The sequence below is a fragment of the Tachypleus tridentatus genome, chromosome 7, assembly GCF_004210375.1.
Source record: "Tachypleus tridentatus isolate NWPU-2018 chromosome 7, ASM421037v1, whole genome shotgun sequence".
NCBI classification, from domain to species: domain Eukaryota; kingdom Metazoa; phylum Arthropoda; class Merostomata; order Xiphosura; family Limulidae; genus Tachypleus; species Tachypleus tridentatus.
Window position 1 is genome coordinate 54,089,781 of NC_134831.1, and position 13,356 is coordinate 54,103,136.

At 32.7% G+C, this 13,356-nt stretch overlaps 1 protein-coding gene across 2 annotated transcripts in view; it reads left to right on the plus strand.

Annotated features, from left to right (window-relative positions):
- LOC143255678 (cGMP-specific 3',5'-cyclic phosphodiesterase-like) overlaps nt 1-13,356 on the plus strand; it is a 103,110-nt gene that overhangs the window by 53,337 nt on the left and 36,417 nt on the right. For both annotated transcript variants that reach the window (XM_076511726.1, XM_076511727.1), the window contains exons 4-7: nt 137-226; nt 6,867-7,010; nt 9,881-9,955; nt 12,306-12,367. In XM_076511726.1, coding sequence (XP_076367841.1) covers nt 137-226; nt 6,867-7,010; nt 9,881-9,955; nt 12,306-12,367 — 371 coding nt within the window. The remainder of the gene's footprint in view (nt 1-136; nt 227-6,866; nt 7,011-9,880; nt 9,956-12,305; nt 12,368-13,356) is intronic.

Genomic DNA, 13,356 nt, shown 5'->3' on the forward strand with positions numbered 1-13,356 from the left:
TTGTTTCTTTAAACTAAGAAAATAAAACCATACAGTTTACTGAAATTTTGTACGGTTTTTAAAATAGATTATGACATTTTTGAATATTCATAGTTAGGACAATAAAAAGGTATCTTAAGATTCCTGTTTGTCTTAGGTTTTCAGGAAGTACTTGACATTCTGTGGAATCGGAATCCAAAATGCTCAGTTGTTCGAGATGTCTGTTCAAGAGTACAAGAGAAACCAAGTAAGTATTAGCGTCCTCTGGTGATATGTTGTAAATCATGGAAAGTGAGCCCTTTTTATTATTTAAAGAAGATAGGCTGGTTATCATATTCAATAGCAAATTTAACTTAGGAAAAAAAAACAATTTGTTACACCTTCATAGTATAGCTTTATATATATTTAAGTAGGTATTTATGTAAAAACTGTAGCTCAAACAGAACGTATCGATATACGACACGAATGGTGAGGAGTTCTTGAAAGTACGTACATATATTTACCGTGTGCTGTGTGCCAGAAGCACTTCACTTCCAGTGATTTATTAGGGGTTGACGTCATGATTTAAAAACCAGTACAGGCATAAGTGCGTTTTGCAATAAAATTCGCTCATGATTTAGATTTGATGTACATTTATAGGAACAGTAAGCAAAATGTTACAAAGCTGAAAAAAGTTACAATTTCCATGACACTTAAAAATACCAGGTCAAAACACTTAAACAATAGCACGTTATTCGATATCCTTAGGAATTAATACAACGCAACAAGTCTCTTGTTTTTAATAACACTTTTTAATCTGTCACCATATAACTTTTATTAATTATTTATTTACAGTTAATGATTTTAAATAATTAATACAACACAACATGTCTCTTATTTCTAACACTCTTTAACCTGTTACCATATGACTTTTATTAACTATTTATTTAGTTGTTGTTTTTTTTTAAACTACACGTTGGTTTATAGTCACGTCGCTAGTGAGCTAATAAGTGTAATTAGTTTCGTTTCTATAACATATCAATGTTTTTAAGTTCTGAACGAGTTTCTTTCGAAGCAAACACTGGAAAAAAAAAGTTGCCTTGTAAATTAATACAAACACTGTTATTTTGGAAAAATGGAATTTGAGTTTTCCAACCACAGAATTATTGTAAGGCAGTATGCACACCAAAGATGAATGATGCACGGTTTTCAGTTCAACACTTTGTATACTTAAATACATATTTGTGCTGTGAAAAATCACATTTTGTAATGAATTTCAACAGTTCAAGAGTAATACGTAACAGAAACGAGTAACATTTTTTATTTGAGGTAATTCCTCATATATTGTTTTTTATGAAGTGTTTGGATTTCAACTTATTTTGTAAATCGTTTTACCTTATTGTTATTATCATGTTTGTCCATATATTGTATAAAATTCAACACAAATAATGTATATTAGCCAACATACTTGTGTTCTCTTGTGTTATCCTACATAACTTGAACTTGTGTTGAAGCCATTTAAACACCAGATTCTTGTTCGAACACGTGATGTTACTTTCAACATAAGTTTTTGTTTTTTACAGTATAAACTATATTCTACGTTTCAAAGGCAGCACTGCTAGATACACATTCTGAGCTCATGAAATTTTATTCTAACACTTTTTTTAATAGGCTTGTTTAATATTTACTGCTAAGTATCGATTTCCGAAACACGGAAAAAACTTCTAATTTGAAGATTTACTACATTCAATATATAATATTATTAAAGGTTGTCCATTTTGCCCAACAAGATTTTACGGAGTCTATATAGTACTTAGGTTAATAGCACTTTATTAGAAATAACTCAGGTTTTTAGATTTTTCCTTTGTTGTCGATAGCGATGATCATGATTGCACAATATTGCTGAATCCATAGATCCTCCACTGTATGTAAACTTCAATTTCCATGATCGTGTTTAGTGCACCAAAACCAACTGAAACTGCAACGACTGGAATTGCTGCAATTCCTGTACTTCAGTCACCATTCTTATGAAAAATCATTTTATTTCGAGGTGTGGTTAGAAACGGATTACCTTGACCCTTCGACAACTATACCAGACTTTGTTTATTATTTTGTTAATGATACCAGTCAGGGATATCGTCTTGAAACAAATTTGAAGGAGTGAGGAACTGTCAGAATATAAAACATTCTGCGTCCCAAGTAGCAATAAATGAGAAAAACTGAGCAATTATTGCATTCCTAATATTCCTACGCAATATTTCTTCTGCAAATGAACCTTTTTTGTGGACTCAATGTTATTTAATTTCTACCGTTTCTTACTTTATTTCAGAAATGTAACCGAACGTTCTTTGACTCGTGATATTTGCAGCAATCACGTAACAACTATGAAATATGTAAATGAATAAACGCCCATAAACGTGTTAATATTCAAATCTTGGGCGATTATATCACGTAGCAACCGCCAACATATTCAGTTTAGATTAGAAAAGAATGGTGTTTGAAAAATTGTACTTTTTTATTCTTTCGTAAGAAACTCTCGATCATCTTATATATAATTATGTTAAATTTTACAAAACTGTATAGGGTGCAACAGTTTTACTGCCCACACAGTAAATAGCGCTGCTTCTACCAGGAGATATATATTTGATTTCTTCGCAAAGGCTTTTTTGGATCAAAGAGCAAATGAGAAAATTGCTCCAGTTTAGATTAGATCTGTAGTTTCGGAGCCCTTTGCTATGCTAAGCCACCTGCTATGCCAGTGGTTCACCTCCATACAGAATATAGATACCAATATTTTTCGAAACGTATGTCTCTATACTGTGTAACAATTTCTATTGGTGAAAAATTCTGTGACGAAGTTCCCTAGTTTTCGGTCTAATCCTGGCAGTATTGCACAGTTAAACGTTTAAGAATTTACTGTGAACCAAATAAATTGGTGTAAAATGTGTAGCCGTAGAACTATGAACAGATAACAATTGTTCAAATGAAGTGCAGTTAGGTCTCTGCATTACTGATGTTGTTCACTGATTTCCGAAATAAAATTCTACATTTCTGGAGTACCGAGCAAAGAATAAAACAAACAAGAACAGTGAAGACAAATAAACAGAAATAAAATCAGCAAATTAACAAAATATTTATTCGCAGATAAGAATATGCAGATGTTTTTTTACTGCTACCCAGATTTTTTATAATGTTTTAAACTCTGGTTGCTACAACTGAAAAAGAAAACAAAAACATGTTTGTTACAGGATGAAGATATGATCAAAAGGAAGTGTTAGTTTCAAAGGGAAGTGTTAATTTTCCAACTTTCTAAAACCTGTAAAGGTTGTTATATTTTTTAAATATACATATGTTTAGGAATAAGTTTTTATGAACTTAATATCTAAGCATTTTGTTAGCAGTTTCACACACATGCATATTCAGTTTTCCACAAGTTAAAAAATTCTTAAGGTTAGTAATGATTTCTGAGCATGTACTTTATACATGACACTCTCTTAAGGGTTGTATGTGTGTGTTTGTACCTATATCGAATGCTTTCATCACGTTTGATTGTTGCAATTATAGAACTTTTATTATTTTAGTTGTTTCTCTGTCAACATAATTTCTGGGCACACGCAACCGCGACTTGTAAATACTTATATCATATATCATCCTCTTCAAAAACTACTCAGAACTATGTGAACGCGAGCGGTTAGACGTCCGCAAAGGGGTCGCATTAATTTGTAAAACTGATCTAATCCTAACTATTTTATTCGATTACAGACTCTCCATTGTCTATCAATGCTAAAGAGTTAGATTTAGCTTGTATTTGCCCTTAGAAAAAACAACAACAACAAATAAGGCCTGTTAGGTAAGTAAAGTTATAGATTCAGTTCCTATGATAATAACTTCAGTACGTAGACAACAAATTTTGTGACGCCTTCATTTTTTATCTTGCACTCGTCTATCCTGTTAGATCCTCTTTGCTTCTCTGAACTATATTTAACGTCATTACTTCCTAAAGCTTTAGTCTGGTGTCATTTTACTTGAAGTTTTTCGTTGGATCATACTTTGCACAACAAATGAAAGTCCCGCCTTGTTTAATACTGTCCATTTTAGTATCTCTGTATGTCGAGAAGAAAACAAATACTATGATTTCATTGTTGCTGTATTTAGTTCATTGTCTGATTTCCTATCGTTTTGGTTTCTTAGTTTGTTGAAAACAAATTGTGTCATACACATGTGGAATCTTGTAAACAAGTGCATTGAAAGTTATCTCTCGCTATGAAGCAAAAATATATATATTTATTAATGTATTTTTATTCAAAAATAGAGCAATTTTTATAATAATTTTTCACATTAGGAATAAAAGGTTTTAAAACTATCCAATAGAATACTCAAAGATTCAATGATTTTATTTATGCCTCCAATAATAAGGCGGTTTGACATATCTATAGTGTGAGTTAGTTCTTTTGAAAGTTATATAGTTAACGTATTACAAGAACACAGAAGGAAAAATCATTTGTTAGTGTCATTTGATGTTCTTACTTTATATCAGAATACTTCATATAATTTTAGACTGAAAAGCGATTTAGTTATAGTTGATTATATGAATTGTGCTTACAAGACATTTAATAAGGAAGTTGTTTTAAAAGGTCCGCATTTAGTTATATCTAATTTTCTTTTCGTGTGTATACGTGTGTGTGATTAAAGAGGACATTTTTCACCAAATCTCGTGAACTCTTATGGGTACTAAAGTTGCATCAACCTATTCAACGCTAGTAACGGATTTTCTACAAAGTAAAATGTTTGACCTTCTCACAAACTATTTTGATATTAATTACGTCAGCTACTTAAAGATAATGTAACAGATTTTTGGTTTACAGTTGTATTACTTTGAGCAAACGTTTTTTTACGAGTTTAAAGTAAATTAAATGTAACAGTCAAATTTCTCTATGAGTATAGTGAAAACATCATATCGTTCTTAGATGTATTTCTGTTGGATAAAGAAAATTGTGAAGTTGTATCTGAATATTATAAAACAGCCGATTCACATGCGTATTTATATATTTTGGCAAACATTCTAAATCGGTAAAATCAAACACCTATGTTAAATTGACACGTTGATATCTAATCGGGAGGTAAGAAATTTCATATACAAATGATTTTTGATAAAATATTATTATCCAGAAAAAAGTATTGCTAGAGGTTTTAATTTGTTGAAATGCAAATTGGAGAAGAAAGTTTCTAATGGAGTTAAGCTACACACTAGGTGTCTGTGCTCTATGCACCAGGAGTAACGAAATTCGGTTTCTTGTATTGTAAGTCCGCAGACATGTCGCTGTGTGAAGAAGAAAGAATTAAGTATGAATATATTAATGAACGTGTTATACTAGTATTCACGACTAACTGAAGTATCGATTAATGTCAACTTTATTTAAAGCCAGACTGATTAACTTGTGGATAAGAATGTTTCAAAAATTGTGAAATAATGTTGTCCAAATGACAATCTTTGAATTTATGTAGTTTGTTAGTTTTTAAAAACTATGAAGCAAGGAACAAGAAAGGTTTTGTACTATAGAACAAATAAACTGTTTAATGTGTTCAATGTAATTTTGAATTAGGAAATTAAATTGTTGGATCGAAAGGAGCAGGAAATATTCAAAATGTAAGGATCTTTTGATTTAAGTACCAGAAATGTAATTTGTTTTAAAATTTCCTATTTGTGAAGAACTGTATGCTAGAGAAACTGATAATTTGAGATTTAGTAGTTAATTTATATAGATTTTATGTTAAAAATCTGGAAAATTGTCTCATCCAAATAATTTCAAATATTTTAACGGATTACATTAACCTTTTTTTCAAAGTCTTTTCCTTTTGGAATTGCAATAAAAAGAAATAACTATTAATTTTTGAAAGATACTATAACTGCCGTTTAATGGTTCTCTAAAGTTTAATTGAAAATCGTTAGGAGGCGAAATGTTTAGGAGTACAGGGGTTCGGATTTGTTTTGTTTTGTTTGTTAGAAGTTAAGCACAAAGCTATACAATTGGCTACCTGTGCCCCAGCCTCCACGGGTAGTGAAACCCGGTTTCTAGCATACTACAGGCCCGGCATGGCCTAGCGCGTAAGGCGTGCGACTCGTCATCCGAGAGTCGCGGGTTCGCGCCCGCGTCGCGCTAAACATGCTCGCCCTCCCAGCCGTGGGGGTGTATAATGTTACGGTCAATCCCACTATTCGTTGGTAAAGAGTAGCCCAAGAGTTGGCGGTGGGTGGTGATGACTATCTGCCTTCTCTCTAGTCTTACACTGCTAAATTAGGGACGGCTAGCACAGATAGCCCTCGAGTAGCTTTGTGCGAAATTCCCAAACAAACAAACAAACAAATTCTAGCATACTAAGTCCTCTATCCCACTGTGGGGGTGAATATGAGGACTTCTAACGCTAAAATATAATTTTTTTTTTACCCACTGTGGTCACAGCATAGATAAACCATAGTGACGGACAAATGATTTCAAAATGTGTTAAGTATTGTGTGAATAACTATGTAATTCTCAAGAAACATTAAGGATATTTTATATTTAAAAAAATATCTGTACTTCTGTAAAATTTACATAGAATTTTTTGTCGTTCAAGTTGGAATATTTTTATATTAGTTTCAATCTAATAAAGATTTTAGTTAATTTCCATTTTAGTTTGAAAATAATATGATTATTTTCTAACCTGTGTGTTTTTAAAAGAATTAAACATATTTTTAGTTTATACTTTACTTTTTGTTTAAATTGTAGATTTTAAACTTTGTTTTCTGGTTTTTATATTTTTATACTGAGAAGTAAGTCTGTGATGTTACAAAACCGGTGTGTTAAAAACATTTTGGGAAAAGAGAAAGGAGTGGAGTTATGTTATACAATATGTATAATTACTTTCAGCTTCTATTAGGTTTAGCCAAATCGATTTTTGAGGAAACGTCGTCTTTAGATGGATTAATCAACAAAATCATGGTCAAGACGCAGGGGCTGTTGACTTGTGAAAAATGCCGAGTATACCTTATAGATGTGGAACAGAGTTCAAGGGTGCGTGAGTAGTTTTCGATGGTTAATAATTGTATCTGTCTCTCAGTATTTCTGAAGGTTTGTCTGGTTTTGGTTTTCTTTCCATAAAGTATTTAGAGATTCTGCAAATTTACATGCTATAATATACCACGTTATTTTCATCGACAGAACATAGTTGATTCAGTTCATTGAAGTGGGAAAACATGAATAAAAGAATTTTTTTGTATAATGTAGAAGAAGCGTTATTCCGAGTTTCGCATTAGTTAATGTATGAAGACGATAGGATTTGTGAAACTCATTTTAAGAAAAATAATCAAAACCTGTCTTTCTTAAATACAAGATTCAAATTCAATTGAACGAGTAAGCGAAAACATGTATTATATGAAATTATCAATTATTTGACAAGCACATGGATCTGTCTAGCTATGCGATTTTTTTTTTTATTTCACTTCATTGAAGATTTGGTACGTTTCCTGGAGAACGTAAAACATGCTGGTTATTATAGAGTTATAGCCGAATGTTCCAATTGGACCAAAATTTGGTGACGTTGGAGGCTAACGTAATGGGGATTTTCACCAAATGATTGATTTTTGTGCACCATCAATAATCGGATTCGATTTTATTTCTTATTTCGATGTCTACCAACTTGCCCTTCAGGCTAATTAAATCCCAAAGTAGTACATCATCCGTTGTGTGTGTGTGTGAATAGTTGTTAGTATTATAAAAAGACAAATGAGCTTGTTGCTGGCGTTTGATGCAGATTGCACACACACACACACACACACACACACGCTTGTACCTGATGGTTAGGGCACTCGATATCAAAGCTGAGAGTCCAAAACTTGTTCTATATGGTTGCTTATTGGATTAACCACTCGGGTTTAAACATCGCTAGCTTACAAATATCCTGGTCGCCATATAGTTGATAGAACTAAGGTTGAAATGGGGTCAAAAACTTAACGAACAGTAAATACAACACGTTTACAGCTAAGATAATGGAATACAGGATATCGATAGATGGTTGTATTTGTTTGGTAAATTCTGTTATCAGCTACGGAGCAGAAAAAAAAACTTTAGGAAAAGAAAAAAAGGAGTTGGAGGGAATGGGATATTATAAGAAGAGAATGTTCTAAGAGAATGGAAACCCCCAAACATGTGGGTTAATAGATGAGGTGTAACAAGTTAAAATTATAGAAATTATTGTTTTGTTTGTTTTTGAATTTCATGCAAAGCTACACAAGGGGTATCTGCCTTATCCGTCCTTAATTTAGCAGTGTAAGACTAGAGGGAAGGCAGCTAGTCATCACCACCCACCGCCAACTTTTGGGCTACTCTTTTTACAAACGAATAGTGGGATTGACCGTAACATTATAACGACCCCACTGCTGAAAGAGCGAGCATATTTGGTGTGACAGAGATTCGAACCCGCGACCCTCGGATTACGAGTTGAACGCCTTAACACACCTGGCCATGCCGGGCCTATAGAAAATAAAGAAGCAATAATGAAAACAAAAGGAAAACTCATAATTATTTCTGTAGTGCATCGTTGTTGTTGTTTTGAATTAAGCACAAAGCTACGCAATGGATTATCTGTGCTCTACCTACAACTGGTATCGAAACCCGGTATTTAGCGTTGTAAGTCCGCAGACATACAACTGAGCCACTGGAGGACGTGTAGTTCATATTAATGTATAAAATTTTAATGCAAATAATATACGACATCATAACACCGAATGGTCAAATAACACTAAACGACATCATTCCACTAACACCAAACCGTAACGAATTGGTCATTCGTTTGTTACTAATATTAACACAGGAAAAGTTGTGGAAAGAAATCTGAGTATGATTGAAAAGCCTCTATATTACGACACTATAAAATATATATAAACAAAGGGTGCGTATGGAAGGATATAAAATAAAATTATTGAATTTGGTATTCGGATGTTCGCGCAATACTATTAAAGACAATCTTTATTAGCCGTCCCTAGTTTTGAACTAAACCTAAAACGAAAGAAGCTGGTCAAAGCACACATCGCCAACTATTTGGCCACTTTTATATAACCAAAGAGCGGGATATGACTGTCACCCTTATAACATACTCTTAATCCTAGTGTGTATAGCACGATTTTTTTATCTGCGGTAAAGATACGCGAACTATATTTTTATGTCACTAACATTATTGATTTTTTTTAAATCAAATCAAATATGTGAATAATCTTAGCTTATCAGATATAGAAAATTATAAAATATGATTTTTTGTTTCTAAGACAGATTAAATTGAGCGGAAAAATAAATTAAAACTAGTAAACTGTAGTTAATTTATGTTGAAATATAATTTTAAGATTCTGCTTTTTAGGGTAGAGAGTGGTTTCGTGGCTAATGTGCTTAGAATGTGTGTGTTTTTGTTGTTCACAAAAAAAAAAGAAGTAACGAGTTGATCGCTTTGTAGTCATAGCGACAATAACATCTTATTACTCGATTAAAGTATCCCTAGAGTAAGCGGAGGATGTTGTATACACAATAACCTTTTATATAGCTTTGTGTAAAAGGTTTGAAATAAACAAAACCTATATTATGGTATGGACTATACTCTCTGTTCTTGCATCGGAGATGAACACATTGCTTAGCAATGACTATTGAAAACTTCGATAACTACTTAAGCCCACGATTTTCATGAATAGCATCCAGTGCATATTTTTCTTGTCATCTGCAAATTTTAATAGCTTTGACTGGCATGAACAGATATATATTATTTATAGTAATAATTAGAATAATTTATTCACTCGTAAACAATGCAAATCAAAACAAAATTCCGTTTTCATTGTGCGTTTTTTTGTAATGAAATATTGTAAATGTTTTTTTTTTTTCCTTTTGTGATGGTTTTGTAGGTAATGTATCAAACTCAGTTTTCAACAGAAAAGGTTCCTTCAGTGATGAAACCCAGAAAATTCTCCAAGCCACAAGTAGGTATATAGGTTGATTCTATTGTATAAAGTAGTATAATTGAAATTGGCCTTGAAATAAAAACGTTAAAATAAAAGGAATTTGCTTATATTTTTCAATAAAATTGTGTTTATGTGAATACTGCATTATTTTGCACAGTTAATAACATAATGTACATTCTTTTACGCTAATGGAGAACTAAAGTTGCAATAACAATAATGCTCTAATACAAATTTGTTCGTATAAAAACAGTTCTGGTAAAAAGTACAATTCACTGTAAATTTTGTTATAGAGCTTCTTCTGAATTTCGGGGTAAGCTAATATAAGGTTTCTGATCTTACTAAAATGAAAACTGTATATGAACTTTCTCACTTGTTTAAATAACAGTAGTAAATTAACTTAAACGAAGATGGTTTTCATATTAAGTGGCACAGCGGTATGTCTGCGAACTTACAACGCTAAAAACCGGGTTTTGACACCCGTGGTGGGCAGAGCACAGATAGCCCATTGTGTAGCTTTGTGCTTAATTCAAAACAAACAAACATACTGTTACATCAAGGTCATTGCTGTATTGAAAACGACCAATGGTAAATCCCTGAAGAAACAGTGAAAAACAAAAATGTGGTACAATAATGTATTTTCTCAAATATAATTTATTGTTTTCGACACAGCAATAGAGCAGGCTCTTTTCTATTAATGTAATACCAATAATGTGTAGAGGTATACCTACTCCAACTGCCTGTGTAATAATAATTAATATATATTTCTCAGGTTTCTCAGGTTACAATAATGTAGAAGTACCTCGTTTGTTGCTCAGATAAAATGAGTGATGAAAGGTTGGTTTCGTAACTTAAGTAACACCAATAATGTTTGTCTGGATCATATATACATGTTATTTATTTCATCTTAAGGTGAAATACACTTCTCTGAATTGCTGTATATCCATGAAATAACATATTTTAACAAACACATTAAAGGTAACTAATGTGTATGAGATGCATGTGTTTATTTCTGATTTTATAAATACGATTGCTGAGTTATAACATAGAATTGCTACTTGATTTTTACAAAGTCATTATTCTTAAAGGCAATTTTACAGAATAATTCTTTGAATTTTGTTGTTCAGAAATATACCCGCAAATGTATTTATTTTTCAGAAATTTGTTTTTTAAACTATTTTGTACAAGTGTTATCTTGTGTGTGTGTTCATGGAGTAATAAATATTTTATATTAAAACGATCTTAATATGCAAAACAGTAAGTCATGTGACAACCACATCATAAATCAAATTGCGGAATGACAGGTATCAGAACTACATTTTGACATTGTTTGACATTTTGTAAGTAGTAGTGATAACACTAGAAATTCATCCTTTAGAGAAAGATAAGAGTAATAGCCCTTTTTGAAACAAAATATTCATCCGCTCGAATAATAACAATGCTCAGAAACCTGGAATTTAGATTGCACTTAAACGAATTGAAAAACAAAGGAATATTGATCAACTTACTTTAGCAGGACCATTAATAAAAATCTATAACAAGTCGTATCCCACAGACATGATCAAAATGTGACATTTTATAACAGGTACACGGTCAGGTGGTTAGGGCGTTCAACTTTTAATATGAGGATCACAGGTTCAAATCCCTGTCGCACCATACATGTTTACCCTTTCAGCTGTGGGGGCGTTATAAAATGACAGTCAATCACACTACTCGTTGGTAAAAGAGTAGCCCAACAGTTGGCGGTGTGTGGTGATAACTAGCTGCCTTCCCTCTAGTTTTACACTGCTAAATTAGGGACGGCTAGCGCAGATAGCCCTCGTGTAGCTTTGCGAAAAATTCAAAAACAAAGTATAACAGGTAAAATGAAACGAACAGAAAGATTAGTGGCAAACCCGACTAAAGCCCTAGGTATGGGTTCACCAAGAATAAGGCTGACAACCATACTTCCCATCAACCATTGGATACCATAAGCAGATGAAAAATAAAACAGCCGTTCATGCTATTCCATACGAAGACACACAAAAAGAGTCGCAGGACGCAACGCCTATGTATTTCAGTGCTATCGAATTGTTGAAACAAACTATGGGAAACAGTTATTATTGTACATTAGATGGATTGTGGAAGGTATGGATGGAGTGGTGTACTATGGACATATGATAGCCTCAAGTCATGACCTTTTGCAATAGAGTAGAGAATGTGGGTTTATTGTTAAGATGTCACGTTCAGTCTTTCTCTAGCTAGTCATCGCGCAACATGAACCAATGACGAAGTGCGGCTCCAAAATAGTTTTAATATAAGTCGTCAACCCCCTGTGAGGATACAAGTTTTACAATTGTAAGTCTGTAAAATGATATCTGGTTTCTTCTAGGACGTTGTGTTCACAAAAATCTTTGAACTATGGCATGGTGAAGAGGAGATCCGGACGCCTAGGTAAATATTTTTGACGCTATACGTATATATATTTATTTATTTATAAAATCATCAGTTATGTTTTACCTCAGTTTATTTCTTTAGCAGCCCCCAGTGGCTCAGCGGTATGTCTGCGGACTTATAACGCTAACCCGTGATGAGCAGAGCACAGATACCCCATTGTGTAGCTTTGAGCTTAATTCAAAACAAACAAACAAACAAATAAATTTCTATAGCAAAAAAGAGAAAAGCAAACGATTGTACGTTGAGCACTTTTTAAGAGTTAGAAGTTTTCATACATTTCTTCCTGAAGAAAATATAAGAAAATGGCGTCTTCACGTGTACTTAAATGACAACATTGGTTTTTAAGTTTATAACAAGCGAATTTACCGTTACTGTGGCAACGTCTGTTGCTTTGAAAGTCTTTTTTACGTCATATTAGGTATGCTTTTTGTGTGTAATAAGATCTGTATGTGTCTATCTTATCTCAGTTATTCAGGTTAACATTGTAATAAAAGCCTGACTGTACTCTTTTCTTTAGCGCAGTTATTAGAGAACGAACTTAAATATACAAATATTAGTTTCTTTTCTTCTATTTCAGGCTGTTCCATGCATGTAATTATAATTAACTTTTTCGGCATCATATGCTTTTGTTATAATTACTTTACTTATTTCGTACAGTTCTTAAGAGCGATTGTTAATCAATAAATCCAATTACCTAAATATATATTAACTACATATTCCATTCGTATTAGTCGAATTAACCACTGTCGTTTTTACGTCCTCAAACATGCTGTCTGCGGTTGATAGTTTTTACTTATCATACATTATATGTCATAATTATATCTTCTGCAGTAACAATAGTTGTCGTTGCAAGTTTTCACCAGAAAGACGGCAAGACGTTGGAGGAGCGAAGCATGCGCGCGCGTGCACACACACACACACAAAACAACCTGTAACCAGTTTGTTAAAACGTGAGTGTAGAATTTTATTTTTAAATTGTTAGACTT